Below are 12,357 nucleotides of genomic sequence, written 5' to 3' on the forward strand. Positions count from 1 at the left end.
AAAAAGGGAGGAAGCGTGTGTGCGAGCGGGCGAGGGAGAGGGAGAGCGGCGGCGGGGGCCGCCCGCTCCCCCTTTTTCTTCTCTCTCTCTCACTCGAGGCCTCTCGTCCCTTGGAAGCCCGTTACCGGGAGGGCCGACCTTCGGGAATAAATCAAATTTGAAGGGAGGAAAGGATAGAGCGGCCTTTTTCCCCCTTGTTCCCGGTTCGATTCCCGTCGCTGACAGTACACATACAGTACACAACATAAGTCGGACAATTACATACAAGACATACAAGATATAAACTCTTCACACATTGGACACTCCATTACAGTATGCACCCCTCCCCCCCCCCCCCCCCCCCCCGCCCCCTACAAGACATACAAGATATAAACTCTTCACACATTGGACACTCCATTACAGTATGCACCCCTCCCCCCCCCGCCCCCCCCACTGCCCTCATGTCCTCCCGCTTGCCTGTCTGCCTCCCTCTAATTGTTTATTGATTAAGATGATAGCCTGCGGTATGAATGAGTTTTTATATCTGTTTAATTTGCAGAGAAGAGTCCTATACTGTACCTCCTTCCTGAGTTTAGGAGCTCGAATTGGGAGTGTAACACATGGGAGGGATTGTCTAAAATGTTGTTGGCCTGTTGAATAACAGACTGCACATATATGTCCTGGGGAGCAGGGGGTGGGGGCTGCCCGATTACCTTCCCTTAACCAAGCTGGTTATCTGAGCCTTAGATTTAACAGTTAGGTTCCCAAACCAACTGGTTATTCCAAAGCGCAGGACTGACTCAATGGTTGCTCAATCAGTGATCAACAGAATGCTTCTGCCAACACCAAATATCTTTAGACGTCGCAAAAAATGAAGGCGTTGATGGATCCGCGAACAGACATATGATACATGTGTCTGCCAGTTAAGCCCGCAATCCATATAAATCCCCAAGTATGTGTAAGAGGAGACCTGCTCGATGTTCGTGCCTTGAACATCGTATGTGGATGTTCAGTTCGACAAACCCCCGCTGCTGAAAGACCCCAGTTTTAAAGACTTCAACAAGGATGACAACATTGATGAGGTAATCTGGTATAGGCTCTCTGATTACTAATCAAAATAAAGGTTGTTGATTTCGTACGCTCATGCAGTCCACAAGTTTCCTGCTTGCATCATCTGAACCAATACGAAACAAACACCCAATCCATTATAGGTGACTTATTTTGTTATATTTATGTAGGATTTTCCATAATTCTGTACCACACTAGTGATCCCTAAAGTTAATGGCACTTAAGGGGGCAGGTATAAGTAAGGGTGGTGGGGGGGCACTCATTTGTGACCATTTTCTTGTTAGGGATCAAACGGACATTTAGGATTTGTGTATACACAAACAGAGGGTGAGATGAACAAACCATTTGTTCGGTTCAAGTGGGGGAGAAACCATTTTTTTGCCAAAAGCTCAAGTTTTAGTTAAGTGACCCATCAGGGATCGTTGGATTGGGCCTCTTTGGCACATACGTAGATGGGTTACTTGAGCTAGGCCGTTGTGTCGCTGTGACATTTTTTCCTGGCTTTGCATCTTCTTCTATCTATTTTCCCCCTGGCACACATTTCTAGTTGGAACCAATTAAGACCGTAAAGAAAGTACAGAAAATCTTAGACTTTTCCTGACATTTCTCTGTTGCTTTCTAACAAAAGCCTGAAAGTTTTGCGTTAACACTATCCCTGATTTCATAGCTTTTCAATGTGCTGGAATGTTGTCAGCAAATATTGTTTTAGGAAAAGAATTGGTTGTTCTGTTTGTTCATGCTTTTAGATGTTGAGCTTTTGGGTATGTGAAGCACATTGGGCAACTGTGCATGAAATGTGATATATAAAGTTGTCTTACCTGTAACTGTTAATAAAACTGACAAATGCTCAGGAAAAACACCCAAAGCATGATGTCGGCACCAGGCTTCACTTCATTTTTTTTTTGTTTTTTTTGGGGGTGGGGTGGTGGGGGGGTGATAAATAGTGTTGCCATCTCCTGCCTGTGCAGTCACTTTTTGTGGCAGAGGGGTTTGTGTGGCCCAGTGATCTTAGGGGCGATGTTGTCTGGGCTTTATGCCCCTGGCTGCGTCACCGGGGGCAAACAGGTACAACAGATGAGGGACTAGATGAGGCATGGCTGAAAAAAACCCTCTATGATGAACTCGATCTTAGACAAATGCTTTCCCTTGTTTGGTCTCCGGGCCACCCCTAAAGAGCCAGGCCTCAAGGTGGGGCTCATCTGGCAAGTGCCTGGTTGCCGGGCCGACCCCACAAAAAAAAGGACCGTGGGAAATCTTTCTTGTTGCACCCCCCTCCCCAGTGTAGGGGGCCAAGGGTTCAGTGTGAGATGGGCGGTGTCCCGATCCCGCCTTGAAAAACTGACTCTAGGAACACGAAATCCCATATCTCTAACAGAGAAGGACCCTGAGCTTGTGTGTGAGGTAGAGAAGTTCTAACAAGATATCGCCAAGTTCATCCCATAACACAGTTTTGGGTTCTGGGACTAGTCCTTTTGTGAGGTTGGACTCATATCTTAGTGTCTGCATACTTATTGCCCCCAGCTCAGTGCCTGTACATTGGTGGAAAAAAAAGGGAGTGTCCCTCTGCTTTCAAATGTGGGAATTGGTCTCGACTGTTGCACCACAGAGCACTTGGGGGTGGTGGAAAGAACTCTCACGGAGTACTTCCTCCCTCTGTTGGGGGACTTTAATGCTCACTTGGGCAATGACAGGGTGAGCTGGAAGGGTGTGCCTGTGAGGAAAGTTGCCCAACCCCGTCGCTCCCAATAGCACCCGAGCATTGTTCTGGTATTGGACTTCTGTGCTCGCCACAGATAAAGAACAATCCTTTTGTGCAATTGGTGGCACAACGCCCCACGCCACAGTTCAATGAGAGACTATCCAGTGGATTCATCGGACATGAGGCCGAATGTCTTGCACACTCAAATAAAAAGAGGGGAGAAGCAGTCAACTAATCCCCACTTCGTGTTATGTTGACTGCGACGGTAGGGGAATATGCGGGTCCAACCTGGCAAACCCAAATATATTGTGCTGGGAATGTCGGACAGAGGTAACTGTCCAACATTACTGGACACAACATCAGACAGGATGCTCCCCAACTCCATAAACTAGGACCTGTCCTAACCCTAAATCAGTAATCCAGGAAACAATGACTTCACAAGCAACAGAAAAAAATGATATGGTAATGAGAGCACGAGAGAAGTGTATAGTTCAGAGGGAGAGGAGAGGACTGGGTGCTTCTCCTCACGGCAGCTCATGAAGTGGGCTTGGTGTTTGATGAGGAGAGGACTGGGTGCTTCTCACGGCAGTTCAGGAAGTGGGCTTGGTGTTTGATTAGTGAAGTACAGAGACTGTCGAACTGGGAAGGGTTCTTGGTAGACAAAGAAGAGACAGCAAGGTTTAAATAAAACTGTTGAGGAAACAATCCAACTGATTAGTATTATCTAACTCAGCGGCGGCCATGTTCTTGTGGTTATGCTGGCCACCTGCCATTTTAGAGATCAAAAAAAAGTCAGCCTTGTCAATCTGGACAATGTGCTAACTGTTTGCGGTTATGTTGCGATCAGTGGCGGATGCTGGTCTGTCAAAGAGGGGAAGCTCAATTTAGGCCGACATCATAAAATGTGTCCGTTTATTTATACGTGAATTCTATTCTCCGTTCCTTTTCAAGAAAATGATCTGTGACCCTGTCATACCAACAAGGCGTCTTTTCCAGGGACTTAATTAGTGTCCTATAACTACAGGAACTACAATAAAACCCACCAGAAATAAAAGATTAATTTGTTCCTAGTTGTTTACAAGAAAGAGTGTCGCTACGATGATTAGAAGTCATCTCCAGTTCAACTTAGAACAGAATGCGAATTGAAAAACTGCTCACACGGATGCCTACACTAAAAGGTCGGTGATTGGCTCATTTCGATGTCAATCAAACTGGCACACAGGCTCAGACAGATCATCCAATCTGATGCAGAAAAGCCTGGGGTCCAGTACCCTCCCACTGCCATCCAGTCCCAGAGACGCTGAGCGTCCGTGGGCGGGACAAAAACCAGCTTGTATCCAATGACTCGTCTCCGTTCAACGCATTAGGACAACCTACCCTGAACTCTCGAGATGCTCGGCGTCCGGGCAGTAGACGCTCTGCGGACGCTCAGCGTCCACATTTTAAAGCACAGCGAAGCTGCGAGAATGAATGAGAAGGGAGTCGCGTCGTATCCAGTAAGAAGAAGCTGATTCGGAACAAAAGTTGAGCACGTTGTAGCGCATATTTAGTCAATGATATGTACACACAATGAAATTTACATTCATATATTTGATCACTTATTCTTTAACATTTTATGGGAAGCCGAGCTTCCCTTGCAGTCCGAGAGCAATCGCCACTGGTTGCGATAAAATGCAATAAGCTGCCAACAGGGTCAGCCCCAAGTTTGAATGCTTTAATTTTTTTTTCTCTTTTAGATATTTTAGAAACCAAGTTTTATTTAATTATTTTTTGTTTTTAAAGTTTTTTGCTAATATGTTTAAATGTGATCAAACTACATTGTAATAATTGTTGAAACAAATTTTGTTTTCTCTGCTTTTGAATGTCGTTAACTTATATTTGTAAATGCTTGTAGATCTGCTTCGCAAGTGTGAAGCACATTGAGTTGCCTTGTGTATGAAATGCTATATAAATAGAACTGCCTTGCCTGGCCTTACCTAACAAACCGTAGACACGACGTGCGTAGTAATTTGGTACAGTGTAGAAATGACATGGTATGGATTTTAACAAGCGCATTGCCAATGACAAAACTTGATCATTCAATTTATATATCAGTTAAAATCCTGGTCTCCGAGGCAATTACTTTTCGCGCCAGCCACAATTTGGAGTTTGGGTTAGTCTAACCACCAAAAAGCCGTAGCCATGTCCAGGATGAGGCACCCGTGCTTTTGTTACTTCCATGGGACTCTTTGGAACAACTCTTCATTGGACACATTATCACCAGTAAACAAGATGCTATAATGCCTTCAAGAAAATTAATCTCATTATGATCATACATATCATGCATAGTATGGAACTTCTACCTTTGAGACGCAACAGAAGCAGCGGCCTCAAGGGCAAACTGTCTCATGACGCTCTCCTCCAAGTACTTTTGTTCCCACTTGGTCATATCAGCCTCCAGAGCCAAAATACGTTCCTCCTTCTCCCTCAGGTGCTCCATTAGTGTGGTGACACTGTACTCCGATGGGACCACACCATTGTTTGGTGTGCCTCCCTGACGCTGGAAAGGAAAAGGTATTTTGATGACAACAACTTAAAACTTGAATACAGTTGTATAGACATATTAAAAGGATGTAAAACATCACATACATTCACTTGTTTAAATAGAAAGGTCTGAACATATTTTGGTGACAATTTGAGTGAATGTATTTAGATACAAGGACAAACTGATTCAATTTTTATGATGATCTGGGTCAAAACTGGATCAAACATAGGCAACATTTTTATCAGCTGAATTAATTTCTCTGCATATGAGTGTCAATGACACAGTTAAAAACGTCAGGAGCGGCCATGCAGCCCTGTCTGACCCCACTGTGAATGGGGAACCACTCAGAGTCCTTCCCATTCACACGAACACAGCTCTCTGAGTTGTTGTTCAGTCTCTGGAACAACGCGGTTATTTTGGGTGGAACTCCGAGGCACTTCAGGATGTTCCAAAGGGAGAGGTGGTCAACTGTGTCAAAGGCAGCTTTAAGATCTATGAAAGCTATAAAGAGATGTTGGTCCTTCCGAAACTCTCTGACATTCTCAACAATGAGTCGAAGAGCTGAGATGTGGTCTATAGTGGACCGATTGGGCATGAAGCCGGCTTGTTGAGAGCGGCGGTGGTTTCGAATGTCAGGAAGAGCACGGATGAGAAGGTGTCATTGACCACCTCATGAGCTGAGTCCGGGAGCAAGTCTCAGGCATGTCATTTGGCAACCTCCACCTGACCAACCTTGAATATGCCGACGACATCACCCTGTTCAGCAACTCCCTCCAACACCTCAGCAGTGCTCTCTCCCTATACCAAAATGAAGCAGCAAAGCTAGGCCTTAAAGTAAGATGGCAGAAAACAAAACTTATGTATATTAGTGATGGATCCCACCCTTCCCTCCTGTTTTTTGGCTCAGACGAAGTGCAATTCATTGATTCCGTCATCTATTTGGGCTCCACCATTACAAGCAACAGTAATCTCAAGCCAGAGATCGACCGCAGACGCGGCCTTGCGGCTGCAGCTATGCAGTCGCTATGGCACCACCAATCAGTGTCCGAAAAGACCAAGATGCACATCTATAATACAGCAGTTCTTCCCATTCTCTTGTATGGTGCAGAATCCTGGCCTTTAAACAAGACTCTGGCCAAGAGGATCAATGGCTTTGACAGCAGGTTACCATCATGAACATCAGCTGGCACCTCCATGTTTGTTTGTTTGTTGTTTATTGAACATATAAAAAATATACAGTAATACATTGACAGAAAGTGAAGCTAAGTAAAATTGTATGAAAGTAAAAGAAAACAGTCACCATCCAGCACAATTATATGTTCAAAGGAGTAGGAAGAAGTAAAAAAACTTATCTAGTCCTACCTCTTGTTATGAAATAGTATATAAATTGATCATTTTTTATTTCAATCAGAAAAGAAAAGGAAAAGTCTGCATATAACCAAATGCTTTTACCTTTATGTGTGCTATACTTATCTATTTTTACAATTGTTACCAATTTAGATCTCGGAAAACGTACCCTTCAGCCCCCCACATTTCGAGTGGTCGCCCAGAGGAGCATCCGTTGGCTTAGACATCTCTTCCGATTACCCCTGGAACAGCCTACTCGTGCCATCTTTTCATTCAACCCAGCTACAGCTGGCTGGAAAAGGCCACGCCGCAGACACCACACCAGATGGCTTGATGTCATCAGGAAGGATCTCCAGGACCAGGGGCTTACCCTGGAGGACACAGCGGACCTGGCTCATGACCGTGGCCATTGGCGGGCCCTGGTGAAGCTGATCGGCTCTACGCACTGTGGCAAACCCGCCGATTGAGACCGGGCCCTCGCATCGCAAGAGCATTTATTATATATTAGTGTGGCAACCTAACCCTGCTTTCTTTTACCATAAAAAAGTTCATTTTTGATTGATGTGGATCTATATTTCATCTCATCAAGGAAGGGTAAAATAAACCACATGTTAAGCATGACAGAGACGGAAAGGGAAACTTTTAAAGAGTTGATTGTATACTGCACGCAACCCCTGGCACCTCACAACCCAGAACTCCTCAAATTATGATCTCGCAACCACCAACCTGAAAGACTGTATCACAGCATTTCATTCTATATCATGCCAGTACCATGTAGCTGACTTCTCAACACTGCAGTAGCGTACTTCTCCAGGAATCAACAGACAGTGCAAAGGGAAACCAGTGAGACAACTCCAGTCCTCCAATGTCATTTTGTGAAAAACCCACCACCAGTGTAAGATGTGAACAGATACTTTCCATTCGGACACAGAAACCAACTCAGAGTATGGAAAACATCACCTTCAGACACAGGTACTTTATTGTACATGTACATTCTATCCAGTCCCAGAAAATATGTCCGAAAATGGAAAACATGACAATCAGACTTTTATGATTTGCATTTTTTTGGAATCTAAGCATGTAAGAAAGCTCATCAAAATTTGCACACTCATGGGGCCTGGTGAAATTTTTTATATGCAATCTGCAATGAAAGCAGGGAGCAAGTAGTGGAACATTTAGAAGGGTGGAGGCATGCGCTCCAAATGAGAGGAAAGAAAATTAACACAAGTAAGGAATAACTTATGTGCATGAATGAGAGAGCCGTAGATGGAAAAGAAGAGCTAACGAGCCATGCCCAAGCCATGCTCAGCCTCATCAAAACACTAAGAATAATTTTTTTTAAAGTGTTTCCAATAATTGAAGGGTAGAAATGTTCTTAAAAGCTTCAATTGGCTGCTTATATCACGTGCAGCCGGTTAGTTCGCAGATCGGCGCGAGACGCGGCCACAGCTAGCGATAGCAAGTTTAGCAATGAGCTTCGGGTGGCTGCTAATGCCTGTGAAACATATTGCTGTTTCGGTGCTGACTCAGCAGTCACAGTCACTCTATCATCTCGCCTCCATGGCGGCGAATAAACTCCCCTTCTTACAAGTATGGTGAACAGAGTAAAAGCTGGAGGAGCTATGCTCTTTGCTAAACTAGCCTAATGTAATTGTGAAAGACCAGAATGAAAAGTTCTTGGGTGACTGAATACACTTCACAGCAGTCTCGCTGGAACCGTTTGTGCAGAGCATATCCAACTTTTATTAAGAAAATAGAAGGACATTTATTAAATGTCTGGAGAAATAAATGACTTCAAAATAATGCTGCACACACAGATAACAGGAAAAGTTATGGCATCCCGTACGTCAACCTGCAGGAGTGGACTAGATGATTAAACGTATATTAATATTGAGGATAAGCAATTCAGATAATACATGCATATACAGTGAGTGTATTGAATGCAGATATACGAGTGCGCAAAAGTGCAGTGAATGACGAACTGAAGCGCTTTATTCAAATTGCTCATGTGCTCCGTCGCACCACTTATGTGCACCCTTGGTAATATTACAGTTATAACTGGCTTCTCTAGTTCAAATGTGGCCAGCAATGTAAACAAATTACCCGTAAATGTCTGAAGCTTAAAAAAAATCGATTTTGATTTGCATACCTGTTGCATGCGTAGTGATTCCAGCTCTTTCTCCAGCCTTGTACGGAGTCGATGTTCAAGTTGTTCTCTCTTTTCGCAGGCTGCCTGTAGCTGAGCTAGAGCATGTTGCATTCTTTCCACCTTTTCCACATAAACTTGTTTCTTCTTTAGCTACACACACACACACACACACACACACACACACACACACACACACACACACACACACACACACACACATACAGGAGATTAATATTAAGGCCGTTCCACTTTTCGCAGGAACTTTACCCCAAAAGTAGAACATTTTGCTATAACTTGGCATGTTCACAACTAGAGCTGAACTCTTATGGAAAATAAGCTACCTTATTTTACGCACTATAAGGCACATCTAAAAGCATTCAATGTTCCCAAAAGCCGACGGTGCGTCCTATAATCTGATGCGCTCTCTATGGATGGTGTTACACAGTATCTTTATATTCCCCATTGAGTTGTTTCCCTGTTAGTGTTCCTATGCCATCGAGTGATAATTATTACTGTAGTAGGAACCAACTGTAACCTAAAAGGGTTCTGCCTGACACTAACTGACGTGCATTCACCAACACACACTCAAACAGACAACTTTGTGAGCTCTGCGCAGCCATTATGAAACGATGATAAAACCAAAAGCATCGTAAACTACTGACTAAACAAAGGAAGAAGGAGACCAGCAAGACTTCGAAGGATATTTAGCCCCTTGTGGATGTGAGCCCATGAGGTTTGTGTGCCTTTTTGTTGGCTCAATGGTTTTTGTAACTTTTATCTTTCATTTATTGTTTTGTAATGCCATTTGTATTTACTGGATATGTTTCATGTCCGGCTGTGTTCTAGCTGGCTCTCGATCAATAAAGTTGGATGTCATGTATTCCCTTTGAAGTAGCTCCATCTGGTGTATGCTTAGCAAACCGTAGCCACTTCTATTCGCTGCGCCTTACAATGCAGTTCACCCTATATATGTAAAAAGTTTTGAAATCATTGAAGGTGCGTCTTATAATCTGGAGTACCTTATTGTGCAAAAAATACGGTGATTACAATTGTTTATTTCCCCCTACGAATTGTGATTGTGATGTTTTATGCGATCAGTGTTTTGACAAACAAGCAATTGATTTGTCTTTATTTCAATAAGCAATATCAGATATATTATACAGGTTTTTTCCTGCGTTCAAAATTGCGTGGCGGCCGCCTCCAGCTCATTTTGTGCCGCATAATGCTCCAGCTATGCTGATTGAGGGATTGATGTCCCTCTGCGGCAACTTCGCATTTTAACTACAGCTGCAGCGTTGCACTCGACTCTGCGGCTCGAGTCTTGAGGCCGGTATATTGAGAGTTTTGCCTTTTGGCTCAGCTCCCTCTTCCCCACGACAGAACGATGCAAAATCTGCATCACAGCCTACACTGCACTGATCTGCCTGTCGTTCTCCCGCTCTGCCCTCACTCTTGAATAAGACCCCAAACTCCTCCACTTGGGGCAAGATTTCATCCCCAACCCGGAGCGGGCACTCAACTCTTTTCTGACAGAGGACCAATGTTTCAGATTTGGAGGTTCTGATTTTCCTCCCAACCGCTTCACACTCTGCTGCGAACTCCTCCAATGAGAGTTGGAGAGCCCTGCTTGAAGAAGCCAACAGCACCACAATATCTGCAAAAAGCAGGGATGCAATACTGAGGCCAACAAATCGGACCCCTTGATCACCTTGGCTGCACTTAGAAATTCTGTCCATAAAGGTTATGAACCGAATCAGCGACAAAGGGCAGCCTTGGTGGAGTCCAACCCTCACTGGAAACAATCCCGAATTACTGCTGGCAATGCGAACCAAACTCTGACATCGTGGTATAGAGACTGAAGGGTTGGGCACCCTATACTCCCGAAGCACTCTCCAAAGAATTCCCCGAGGGACACAGTTGAATGCCTTTGCCAAGTCCACAAAGCACGTGTAGACTGGTTGGGCGAGCTCCCATATACCCTCAAGGACCCTGCTAAGGGTGTAGAGCTGGTCCACTGTTCCATGGCTGGGACAAAAACTACACTGCTTCTCCTGAATCTGAGGCTCAACTTCCCAACGGACCCTCCTCTTCAGCACCCCTGAATAGACCTTACCTGGGAGGCCGAGGAGTGCGATCCCTCTGTAGTCGGAACACACCCTCCTGTCCCTTTCAAAAAAAATAAAAAGAGGGACAACCACACCGGTTTGCCAGTCCAGAGGCACATGCCCCGATGACCATGCGATGTTGCAGAGGCATGTCAACCAGGACAGCCCCACAACATCCAGAGTCCTGAGGAACTCTGGGTGGATCTCATCCACGCCTGGGGCTTTGCCACCGAGAAGCCTTTTAACCACGTCGGTGACTTCAATTCCAGGGATAGGAGAGCCTTCCTCAAAAGGAAGGTGTGTTAGTGGATTTGAGGAGGTCTTCGAAGTATTCTGCCCACCGACTCACAGCCCCATCCCCACTGTACACAGTGTTAATGGTGCGCTGCTTCCCCCTCCTGAGATGTCGGATGGTGGACCAGAATTTCCTCGAAGCCATCCTCAGAGATGAAAGTGGACTTTCCTGAAAATTCCGGAAAAAATAAAAAATTAATATACACTGTGTGTGTGTGTGTGTGTGTGTGTGTGTGTGTGTGTGTGTGTGTGTGTGTATACATACACACATATATATATATATATATATATATGGAAACACTAGCATGTCAAAGCCAAAAGGTAAGCAGAGCTGCAGTGTAAGCACAGATTAGCTTTAGCTAACAGTGCAATGAGCAGCACATACTCAAATATTCGGGAAGGTTGACGACTTGGGCATGGGGGGTATTTGTGTTTGCCGATGTGCATGTTTTTGCTGCAAGTATCACGTGGATGGATCCCCAACCCAGCCACTAGGGAGCAGTGCCCTCCCCTGGGGGTACACTGTTCCCCAGTGCCGGTCCCAAGCCCGGAAAAATGGGGAGGGTTGCGTCAGGAATGGCATCCGGCGTAAAATTTTTGCCAAAACGAACATGCGAGTTGATAAAACGATTTCCATACTGGATCGGTCGGGGCCCAGGATAAAAACGACTGCCAACAGTGCTGTTCACCTACAGGGTACTGCTGGAAATTGGACTACTGTTGGTCAAAGAAGAAGACAAAGAAGAGGAGGACGATTGGTACAGAGAAAGAGGGAAAGGAGGAAGGTTAGAAGTATTGGTCTGAGGTTAGGAACTCTGAATGTAGGTACAATGACAGGGAAAGGCAGAGAACTAGCTGACATGATGGAGAGGAGGAGAGTAGATATTCTGTGTGTTCAGGAGACAAGGTGGAAGGGCAGCAAGGCTAGAAACATTGGAGGAGGCTACAAGCTGTTCTACCATGGTGTAGATGGGAAGAGGAATGGAGTAGGGGTGATTATAAAGGAAAAATATGCTAGACATGTAGTAGAAGTAAAACGAGAGTCAGACAGGTTGATGTGCGTGAAGGTAGAGATAGAAGGTGTGATGATGAATGTAGTCAGTGGGTATGCCCCACAGGTGGGCTGTGAGTTAGAAGAAAAGGAAAAGTTCTGGAATGAGATGGACAGAGTGACAGAGAGCATTCCCAGGGG

The 12,357-nt window shown here is 44.9% G+C and overlaps 1 protein-coding gene across 3 annotated transcripts in view; it reads right to left on the reverse strand.

The window, feature by feature from the left end:
• amot (angiomotin) overlaps positions 1-12,357 on the reverse strand; it is a 61,918-nt gene that overhangs the window by 11,977 nt on the left and 37,584 nt on the right. For all 3 annotated transcript variants that reach the window (XM_019876232.1, XM_019876231.1, XM_019876230.1), the window contains exons 7-8: positions 8,767-8,916; positions 5,089-5,285 (exon numbers count right to left, since the gene is read on the reverse strand). In XM_019876232.1, coding sequence (XP_019731791.1) covers positions 5,089-5,285; positions 8,767-8,916 — 347 coding nt within the window. The remainder of the gene's footprint in view (positions 1-5,088; positions 5,286-8,766; positions 8,917-12,357) is intronic.

The sequence above is a fragment of the Hippocampus comes genome, unplaced genomic scaffold (genome assembly GCF_001891065.2).
Source record: "Hippocampus comes isolate QL1 unplaced genomic scaffold, H_comes_QL1_v1.1 scaffold119, whole genome shotgun sequence".
Classification (NCBI taxonomy): domain Eukaryota; kingdom Metazoa; phylum Chordata; class Actinopteri; order Syngnathiformes; family Syngnathidae; genus Hippocampus; species Hippocampus comes.